The sequence below is a fragment of the Miniopterus natalensis genome, chromosome 2 (genome assembly GCF_054644295.1).
Source record: "Miniopterus natalensis isolate mMinNat1 chromosome 2, mMinNat1.hap1, whole genome shotgun sequence".
Taxonomy (NCBI): Eukaryota; Metazoa; Chordata; class Mammalia; order Chiroptera; family Miniopteridae; genus Miniopterus; species Miniopterus natalensis.
In genome coordinates, this window is record NC_142082.1 from 151091320 (window position 1) to 151102982 (window position 11663).

The window sequence follows — 11663 nt, forward strand, 5'->3', positions numbered from 1 at the left end:
CACTCCAGTGTTTGAAATTGCTAACAATACCAATTGCCTTTCTAGGAGAGCGTAGACCTGGGTGAAATCATGTTTTCCCTTTGTTATTTGCCAACTGCTGGACGTATGACATTGACAGTCATCAAGTGCAGAAATCTGAAGGCTATGGATATTACTGGCGCATCAGGTATGCACACAAGTGGCTAGTGAGCCAAGGATATACTCCCAAATGAAATATTCCATGTACCCCAAAGTATATGTAGCGATTGACTTAATGAGTTCATATGTCTGTGTTGGGGTACTGTAAAAATAGAAAAAGAGATCACCAATGAAAGGGCTCCAGATCAGCTCCTTATTTACATTATCAGTACAAAATTTTTAAAAGACATTACCAGATAGATTGGCTTTGAACTTGGGTTTTAATTTTTATTTATTTCTCTACTGATTAGTTCTTTCCGAAAAATACTAATTTACCATCCACTTCCCTTTCAGCTAGTCACTTGCTTATAAAAGAAGATTCTTGGACTTGAAGGCATGCACTTCGAACTTGCATTAGTCTATGAGTGAGGGCCATTTGAAGACCTATGTAGACTGAATTTGTTTCCCTCACCTGATCTGCCAAGAAATAACCAGATTCCAAGACCACCATTTGCATTTGCATTCTTACCACCTTTCTAACTAAAAATTTGGCAACTTATAGGGACTGAAAGAAATAATAAATAAGTGCTTGAGGTTCCTTCAAGACATTCTTGAAGGAAATTTCTTTTGAGCTAACTTTGTTAGTGTTGAAGCCACATCATGCTCTTTTATCCCTTCATTTAAGTCACTACAGTTCTGGAGGATTATTTATAATTGAATATGCAAACTTTGGCATAGCTCTGTGAAAGAAAAATACTAAGGGCAGAGTAGAGAGGTCAGTGAGCATTTGTTAAAATAAACAGAAATAAGAAATAGTATTGAAGAATGACCTGGGGGGTAATCTATAACTTTGTGGTTCTTAAGAATGAAAATACCTCCTAAATTTGCATTACAAAAAGCATGAGGAAACTCTAAATTCTTATATGGAAAGAGGTACAGGATTTAATATATGAATTTTTAAAATGAGATGCAAATATAAATATGAATATCATGCTCCCTTCTTGTAAGAATGGGAATTTTTAGGATATATCTTCATGTTGCTAATATTTGCATAAATAAATACTGAGTGGTACCCAGAAACTAAGGGGGGATGGAGAGGTGTGGAGGCAGACGGAGGGAGACGTCTCATTGCGCATCTTTCTCTAGCATCTAGATTCTTGAACTGTCATGATTTACCTATCCATTTTTTTAAATTTGCAATACATAGTTGATATATAAATGTAGAAAGAAAGAAAGAAAATTCCACGTTTATTTTAAAAATAACCCAAGAAAATTTCTTGGGTCAACAAGTGTTGAAGAACTTAAGATAAACAGTGTACTCTGCAAATTATTGTTTATTCTATTCTTTCTACCATGTATCAAAAGAGATCAATTTTTGAGACAAGCAAACAGCACCAAGGTTGTAATTAAGTACAAGATTACCTTTTATTTATATGAAGCTTTTTATGAGAAGAGTGCGTGCTTTGAGAACACCACCTCATTAAATCTCACAAAAAGCTTGTGAATCATCTAAGGAGCCCGTAAATTATCCTTGTCAAGAGTAGAGTAGAGAAATGTCATCAGAGACACGATAGGGGCATCGAAGGATAAACCAGGCCTTGTTCCCATTGTTATTGAGAGTCCTAGGCCTAGGAGCTCATACACAAAAGTAGATCACAAAAATGAGCTTCTTCCTTAGAACCTACTTCTATTATTGAAAAAATTAAAAATAAATGGAAAACAGCCATTGAACATTGCCCTTTCACCTTGCTTGCTTCTACGTACCCTCTCCCTAGCCACAAAATATGTTTTTGCCCCTTGGAAGATATGCTTATAAAATACATAGATAAGTCTTTCCAGAGTTCAAAAAACATTCGTTTGCTCTACTAAATTAATATTGCCATCATTTTGGCCTATCTAAGGAAATAAGATTTATTACCGCATTGATGGAAAGAGAAAAAAAGTGGTGGTGCTATAGTTGGAGGATGACCAGAAAATAAAAAAATAAAGATAGAGCTTAGAAATTTATTGTTTTAACCAATACCATGCTCACCCCAGTACCAACACCCCCTCCCAAAGTCAGGCCTCCTTTTTTATAAAAAAGGAAAGGCTTTTTAAGAAACTTTTGTGTAATACTATATAACTTTCTATTGTACTGTAACAGTTGTTCTACTTAAGGTGGCAGGAGTAGGGGTAGAGACAGTCAGCTGGGCAGAACTTGTTAACAAGTATTTGGTCCCTTGGCCTGTAAAAATATAGCCCAACTGAATTTTTCTCTTTCCAGTTGGCATCATATTTGCAATGTCGTAACAGAAACCTTCCTTGTGGCCATCCTTAAGGAACATGTTGACCTTTTTCTAATGCTGTTGAGCATTTAATAATTATTTGTAGTGATCATTTCTTCCATCTGAGCTCCTTATCAAGCACCAATGCTATGACTAAAACGAGACCTCTGATTTTAGTGCCTTTTCAATGATTGAAGAAAATTCTAATGTAGTTGTTGCTTTCTAACTTCTCATTTGTGATTGTATTTACTTGTCTTGATGTGATGTTGCTCTTTCACAAGTTTTAGTATTTTCACTCTAAATTATATTGAAAGAAATTAACTTTAGTACAATTATTCTGACTTGTTAGGATTGTATTCCCTAGAAATCACTTCTAACAAAATGTGTCCTCAAATAGCTGTGACTAAAAGACTCATAGTTCCGGACTGGCTCTTGCTACATGAGTGAGTTTTCTCTGTTGTATTAAAAATAGTGAGATCAAGTTAATTCTTTTCTAGTTCATTCAAGATAAATGCTTTTATTTAAAGTAAGAAGTCTTAGACAGTCTGCTGCCCCCAAATAAGTCACGTGCATTTAAAACTGGTGATATTAAAGAGCTAAACAATACCACTATTCTTAGTAACAGTTAACTGCAATTTTATTTGTGCTTCGTCCTATCACTTTTATTTAACAAAATTACCTTCCCACGCCTAGATCCTTATGTCAAAGTGTCTCTGATGTGTGAAGGTCGAAGACTAAAAAAGAGGAAAACAACTACAAAGAAAAACACCCTGAACCCTGTGTACAACGAGGCCATCATTTTCGACATCCCCCCGGAGAACGTGGAGCAGGTCAGCCTGTCCATCGCCGTCATGGATTACGACAGGTGCGTGTCTGCGCTCGCGGAGGGCCAGCGCGCCAGGCCTCGCCAGCAGGGCCCGTCACAGCAGCTTTAGTGTCAGTGGGAAGAAGAAAAGTTATTCATTCGAAACTCATTTTTCCCATGTTATAATATGTCTCTGTTTTTTTTTCTTCTCCAAAAGAAGTCCCTCTTAAGTTGAAGAACAGGACACCTGGGGCTGGTGAGAGAATGGGTACAGATGCAGTCTGGAGCACATTCTAGAAAGCACTATTGTGAAGCCTTTTGACACTGCCGACAGAGATTAAAATCAACGGGGTTTATCAACGGGGCTGGAATCTGAGCATTATGAGGCTTATGCGAGCTCTGTCATTAGCTAGCTGTGTGGAAGGGCAAGTCATGCAGTCTCTTGAGGATTCACTTTGCACATTTGTAAAACATTCGCAAAATACGGAACTGTGGACAGTGAGTATTAAGAGGGGAAGGTAAATAAAGAGGTGGCCTGGGCATGCAGCCCGATGCCTTCACATAGATCTTAAAACGCTGCTTTGTGACAGCCCTTCCAGCGCACACGCCTGGGGCCGCTTCTCCTTCCTGAGAAACTGCAGGCGCAGCTCTGAGGGTCCTGCTGCAGAGCGCGCTCTGTCCCCCCACCCTTCCCTGGGGCGACATGGCACCTCGTGCCTCAGCCCACCCAGGCCCCACAGCCCTGCTCAAGTCACCGCTTCCTTGTCTTTCTCGGCTAACCACCCTCTTCTTCCTCTCAACTCTTGTCCCACCTTAAACGTTCACATCTCTTCTTTGGCCCTCGCTCTATACTTCTTTTTATTGTTTTGCTTTTCATATTTATAAACCTTTTGGAAAGGAATATTGTATGCGTAACCTACAAAATTATCAGCACATAGACTGTGTCTTAATATGTTTACTTTGTTCTAATGACAAGTGGAAGAGAACACACATATACAAATATTTTAAAAGTGTCCGTTTCATAGTACCATGAAAATGACAGAAGTCGGGACCCTATAGCCTAGGGAAATGACTGTGCCAGCCTCTGGCTCAGAGCTAGGAAAATGAAGCTGTGAAAAATAAAGTGATATGTATCATCTATTGGAAATTAAATTATATCACAGTTTACAGAAAAAAGCTATCATTAGAGAGAAAGACAGAGAGGTCTTAAATTAGTTGAAATTTCAAACTCTAAAAAATGTACCAGTTTCATCGGGAGCCCTTGTCTGACTTTACCAAAAAAAAAAAAAATGACTTATTGATTTCTCAACACAGTGATTGCAGGTAGATTCAACTGAGCATTTGTCACTCAGACAAGTTTAGGGAAATGGATCCCGACAATATATAAAACAGGAAGATTAAAAAACTTATTTCAGAAGTATGCTTGTTTGGGAGACTTAATATTGAGGAAAATGATAGTAAACATACAAATCTATGTCAATGACAGGAAGAAAGTAATGAAATGTCCTAAAAATCATCTCAAAGTCTCCTTAGAGATGTCTGTCAAAATAACCTTTAGAAATTCCTTTAAATCACTCTCCATTCTTGAGAAGCAACTTAGCCACTTGTGCACTTGAGTCGTCTGTCTTGATTCAAATCCTGCCTCTGCCTCTTACTAAGTGTAAAGGCAGGCAGGTCCCTGGACTTCTGTGTGTGTGTTTCTGTCTGTAAATGAGATGATGGTGACAATACTCAGTGTCACGGTGTGAGGATTAAGTGAGGCAGTACATTTAAATTACTTAGAACAGTGCCTAGAACATAATAAGCTCCAAAATATTAACCGTCATTATTATTTTGATTTATTGTTGTGAAAACAGGACATGAACGGAAAATAGGAATGCTGTTTGGTATGCCCTGGTGCTATTCAAAACAAATCAAATGCCGTGGTACTGAACATAGCCCTGCCCTGTTTAATTATAGTACAAGCATAACATTCACTGACATATCATTTAGAGTCAATTAAATATGGTCATTTATACAAGAAAGTGGATATTGAACTCTTAGTGAGAAATATGAGCATCGTTATAAAACATTAAGCCTTGTGGAAAGAACGAGATTTTGATTTACATCACTTACAGTTAATAGGATTGCCTCCAAGAAAGAAACTCATCACATAGGTAAGGACCAGCTGGCATTTCTCATTCACGCTATTTTTATTATTGCGAAATGTGCTCAGGTTACAAAACACTGAAATGGTTTGTGTGTGTACTTTTACAAGTCTGTGAATGCTGATTCTGTTTAGTAACTTTTAGTTTACTTAAGATTTTTTATTTACCCTGAAGTAGTTTGATCTGCAAAATCATTTAGAACGTGTCACAAAATCTAGTGTTTTAATCATATGTTTTAAAATTCTGCTAAGATGTGTGAAACTCCATTTACCTTTGAATGTCAGAATGAAAGTGTAATATTCTCTGAATTGTAGGGTAGGACACAATGAGGTCATAGGAGTGTGTAGAACAGGACTGGACGCTGAGGGTCTTGGGCGAGACCACTGGAATGAAATGCTGGCCTATCACCGAAAACCAATAACACATTGGCACCCCTTGCTGGAGGTGAGCTCTGTGATTTCCTGGCACCTACTCTCTTTTTTTATCTCTTTTGCTTAAATAGTTTGTCTCCTAACTATTCTCTGATGTTTTATATGTTCACCTTTAAAAAAAAAACAAAACAAAAAACACACAGATATTACTCTTGCTTTGCCCCACAGACTCTGTCATCCAGTATTCAAAGTTCTGTGCATCTTGTTGGATTTCAAAACTCACTAAATTTTCTGGGTTTGATATTCCTTTGAACAGTAAGCCCATAGAAACTGCAAGTCTATTATTTTCTTTGCATAGCCTGAAAACTTACATCAGTGAATGGTGGAACACTCCAGTAAATTCATTACTAACTGGAAACTGAATGTTGGTGTTTTTCTTTTTGAAAACAGCTACTTCACCTAAACTTCCCCAGAATCCCTAGAGATACTAACAACAAATACTACTCATCTGTGTAAGAGGACAGGTATATCTACCCCAACTCTGGCCAGGAAGTAAAAGTGCTCACAGATTTTGAAAATATTGAGGCATCAGCTTGCCTGAGACCAAAGCTTGGCTGTGCCTTGTGACTACAGATGGGAGAACCTTGGGGCAAGTTACTTTAACCTAAGTTCTGCTATTACTCTGTAATAGCAGTAAACTCATAAAGTAAAACTAAATAAAATGCTGAATATTGAGTTCTTCGCCCTGAGTATGACACAATGTCAGCTCCAATTATATTAAATTATTTAACCAGAAGAGGTATCGCCACCAGCTTCTATCAGGATTTTTAACCGTGAAGTTAATTGTCAGTTACCTCGAAACAGTGAATGTTGCTAGATGGAAAGACAGTTGCCGGAGACTCTTGAAGAGTCGCAGAGGACGTTCTTTATATGACCTGAGTAATTGAGAGGTGATGCATGTTGACTAAAGGATTTGTGGTAGATGATGGGACGCGTGCAATTCAGTAAAAAGGACAGTTATGATAACCACATGGTAAGTGGATGATCTGTTGCCATCTCACCATGGATAAGATTCTGCTTCCTGTTCTGGTACTGGGCACAGTGTAATTAGCTACTAAATGTCAATGGGCCCAGGTTCTAATCTCAGCTTAGTCACAAAAATGTGACCCTGGCTGTGTTACTCAGAACATTATAGGGAAAACTGGGTGAATGTGGTATGAACGTTGCATGCTCAGACAACAGAGGTGAACTGTCATCATAGATATCTGCTTACATATATATGTATGTGTGTGTTTTTCAGATGTTTACCTCACTTCATCATTTAAAAGGCAGACACTCACACAAATGCACATTTACAGAGCAAGAACTTTTAACTAATGAAAGGGCATATGTTGCACACCCCAGGGCATATTACAATTACATGACTCTGTTTAATAAGCAGGTATGCATTTATCTGATGAAGGGGAGCTATGGACTAGGCCTTTGTTTGTCCATCAAAAAATAAGCTCTACTCTGGACATCAGAAGAAGATCCCAGGTATTTTTCTAGCAGCGAAGTATCTGAGGGCAGGTGGACTAAAAGATTACGTAAATATACTTTCTCCAGCAAACAGCTCCTTTTTTCCAACTCCTGCACCTACATTCAGTAGTCAAATAGAACACACGAACCAGAGACCTAAGAACTGGCTGGATTTTGCAGTGTGGGAAAGTGATGCGTGTGTAATTATGTGTCTTGTTGCCAGAGAAAGGATTAAAATGGGAAGGGAACAGTGCGAGAGCTGGGTAAGTCGGTGGAACAGAGACTAAGGCATTGTTTAGAAAAGCTGTTTATTTCGACCTAGATAATCAGGAGTTTATTCTGGCGTAACTGAACTTTTAAAATACACGTAATATTTAGGGAATAAGAGAAATTATTCTTTATCGCTTGTGACTCCCATTTGCCAAACTTAGACCTAGTCATCTCATTAATTGCTCCTATAAAAGTCACTTTCTGCTTTAGAGCAAGTAAAGTGCAGCCTCTTGTGCCTAGAACCTCTTATTGCATCTACCTCCTAACAATTGCGCCCCACTGCAGTACAGCAATAATTATTTTACAATTAGAACTAAAAGCCCGTCATAGAATGTGGAGTGGGTCTCCAGTCATGAGCAGTTGTCTGTGCATCACTGCCCTGCCCCATCCGGGCCCCATGCCCTGCCCACGTCTCTGTGGGGTACTTGTGTGCTCTCCTGGGACCTGAGAAGGTGAGTTCTGAAGGGTGGGGGAGTTAGGTGTATCTTCTCTTCAGAGGCTTGCATGTCATGCGTGAATATTCACTACGAAAAGGCAGTCACCATTACCCACTTTATTATATTTTATACTAGATCGTGCATTATGGAATTATTGTCTTTCAGCTACCTGGCCGGGCGAACAGTTTTGATAGTCAAGGATCCTGTTCATCTCCCAAACCACCTTCCACACCGTAATGCCTCCACCGTAAGACCATTGCAGCAAGGACCCAGGACTGTGCGCTCATCAGATCAGAAACGAGTAGAAGGGTTGATTTCCTCATTTAAAATATAACCTGGTAGGGAACAAACTTGATGTGCAATTTTTCATTTCCCTTTTTGTCTGTTTATTAACTTTGGACATCTTAATATATTTTACTTGAACACAGATAGTCCTTACTTTCCATGAGGCATTTTATGCTTGTCACACGCCTATTAGCACAAAGAGTGTTCTACTAAGCTGTAATTCTTTGCAGAAGCAAAGAAATACATCTTTAAAAAGAATCGATAGTTATCAAAAATTTAATACAGTTTATGCTGCTGTTGTATAAAGTAGCACGTCACATATGTATGGTTTTGATTTTGTTACAATGATGTTCATTTCTCGTTATGCACATATTTCTATATAAGCTTTAATGGAAATTTTGAACTTAATTTGCACAGCATTAAATCCTTGTGCCACCAAATTAATATTACTTTTCTGATAATATATTCTTTCATTCTCAGTAAATTATTTTCTTGATGAGGTTTGGCTCTGCTAAACTCAAAACTTTGTCTCTCAAGCTTGTTGTTTAAAACACACAGATAAAGCTATAATTTAAAGAACCATTGTGAATATAAATTTAAGAAGTAATATTTAGTAGCTGGAAAATGGAGGTTGAGCCATTTGGGCTACCATTTTATACTGTCTCAATGTTCCATTCGTTCACACGTCCGTTACGCTGTTTAATTGATATTTTTTAAATTCTAATAATCTTAATCTGAAATGTAGCATTAGTGTTCCTAGATGAATAGAATTAGAAGTTGTCCATTTTTTGTTGTTTGTAAGGTTTTCAAGTTCTGTGACATGTATATGTTGTGACATGAAGCTACATGTAGATCCTGTGTTTCTGACAGACCATATTAACAGACACCAAAGGTCCACTAAATGTCTGTGCTCGTTGTCTTTTAGGTTGTACACAGTAATGGTGACTTTCAAACCCAATCAGAAGCTAATCGTCAAAACGGTATTTTCTTAAAGATAGGATGACTTATTTTTCAGCAAGTTATAGAAGTATACCATAAATAATATAATTTCAACGTTTAATAAAAATAAACAAATAATTCTGAAGGCCCAGACCCACAGTCCTTAAAAAAGGATCAAGGATCAGGCCACTGGCGGTAAAAACTATGCAAACGTTTTTACAAGACAGAACTTTCTTTCAAGTCAGGCCACCTTTTTATCGTCTTATTGCTGGGCCCTAGTGGAAAGTATCTCTGTTGAATAACCCCAACCTTACCTTTGAGATTTGTGCTGTCGATAGCACATATTTCAAGCTTATCCCAAGATAGGAGTTTAAAAGAACAAAACAAAAAGGAAAACCTGTATTTAGAATATAAAAGTACCTTCATCAGAGTGAGAAATTTTTGCTAGCAATTATAAAATGTTTACCTTAATAAAATCCTATATTTCTAAATATTAAAAAATAAAAAGTTTTAAAAGCCTTGAAATTTTGTTCATTGGCATCTCTCGTGAGGATGGCATTACTGTCCATTAAGATGAAATTTACACATTTAACATTATAAAGGCAAACACAATTCCCTAAAATTTTTCAAAGGCTTATTACCATCATAATGAAAACGAGTATTTCTAACTAAATTTTCTCATTGAAAATAATAGAAGAAGCCTATTTGAAACTATCTGGCTACTTTATCAAGCCTAAAAGAACCATTGCTATAGACAGAATCACTGAACAGGACATTTCCCATTTGGGATTTTTTATTTTACCAGAAAATAACAATTGTCGTATGGGAAGACAAAAGTCATCCTCTTGATAAAATGACATTTTTGGAGACATTTGGTTTTATTAGTAGATAAGACTGCAGCTTACAACTAACTAGTAAATATATTTCCTAAGTGAGTGTAATAATTATTTTCATCGGCAAACATATTTTTAGGACTTTATATTCATTCTTAAAGCTCATTCATGCTTTTCTTTGCCTCATATGGAGAAAAAGCCAGTGCTTGTGATGAAAATAAATACAATCAGCCAACCAGGAGACTTTACTATGGGGATTATAAATTAAAATAAGTTTTTATGGTAATTTTTAAGAAATGTTTCCTAGGGATTAGAATAAACTCAGCATGCCAGAGGACTTGTTAGTCCTGTGAGGGTGAGGTAAGGAGAGAAAACTCTCCACAAGGCATTTTTCATGCAATACATGAAAGAGGTTTACACTCATATTTATAAAGTATGATCGCTTAAAATGATAGTTCATATTACAAAAATGCAGTCCTACCACTTTTCAATACAACACATCCTCACTCTACACATCCCCACATTCATACAAACACAACGTATACGTGTGATTGAAGATGGAATGTGTTTCATTTCAGTATTTAAAATAAGGTTTCATGTCACCAATTTCCTCCACTAATTTGTGGGGGGCACCACATTTTAATGACAGCACTGACACATGAATTTGCAGCTTAGGTATATAATGAATACCTAATTTTCAGGGACTTATTCAGGGACTTGCCAAACTTAAGTCTAGGAAAAAGGAGCCAGTGTTGATTCATTAGCATAACAACACCCATGTTCTTTTTGGGTTATTTATTTATTTCTTTTACCTGATTCCCTAAGTAATCCAGAGAATGAGGAAATTGAATATGAAAAGAGCATTAGTGTTTGTGGAGTATGTAATCTCACAGAAGCCTGAACAGTTGATGCTTTTTTTTACACTGGTTCCTTAAAAATATTTTCTTGACAATTTAAATTTTTTTTTTTTTTTGGTCAGACCAGCTCCCTTTCTGGTACTTTATTTACATATAAAACTCATGATATTCATACATTCACAGTTGAGTGAAAATTTCATCAGATTATTGCCAGGGAACATGAGACAGGAAGGCAGAGCCAAGCACCCACTTTCTTTTGCAGTTTTGGGGAGTGTGTGCATGTTCTAGTTACTGCAGGGAGATCACTACTGATCAACACCGACTCAGGTTTTAGATAAAAGCAAATATATTTGAACCTATATGGTTGTGATAATTAAATGACATTTTCACCTGTGTTTGTTCTCCTATAACATTTATTATTTTAAATTTTTGCAGACTCGATAAAGAACTATCAGTGTCTTCAGGCTTTCACTTAATAAATACCAAACTTCTACTCCTTTCTCAAATTTTACTATCCATAAAACAAAATATAAGTTATTTCAGAATGAGTTACCAAAAGAGCCAAAGGCTATTACAAATGAAGAGACACTCTTAACATTGAAAATGTGGTCATTTCTTAAATTACTTCTTTCAAAAAGACTACTTGATATTATCTCAGAATGAATATTTTCGTAGAATGGAGTTCCATCTGAAATTTTTTGCTACTTTAGTTATGATTACAATCAGCTAATTTAATCACCTGATCATTTTAAAAAAGTAGAGTTGATAAGGATTTAAGGAAGTCATTCAACCTCTATTAAATCTAGGTTAAATGTGGAGA

At 36.8% G+C, this 11663-nt stretch overlaps 1 protein-coding gene across 1 annotated transcript in view; it reads left to right on the forward strand.

The window, feature by feature from the left end:
- Positions 1–8447, forward strand: part of SYT10 (synaptotagmin 10) — a 56573-nt gene extending 48126 nt beyond the window's left edge. The window contains exons 4-7 of the mRNA XM_016201455.2: positions 46–166; positions 3075–3246; positions 5648–5777; positions 8095–8447. Coding sequence (XP_016056941.1) covers positions 46–166; positions 3075–3246; positions 5648–5777; positions 8095–8166 — 495 coding nt within the window. The 3' untranslated portion in view covers positions 8167–8447. The remainder of the gene's footprint in view (positions 1–45; positions 167–3074; positions 3247–5647; positions 5778–8094) is intronic.
- The last annotated feature ends 3216 nt before the right edge of the window (positions 8448–11663 follow it).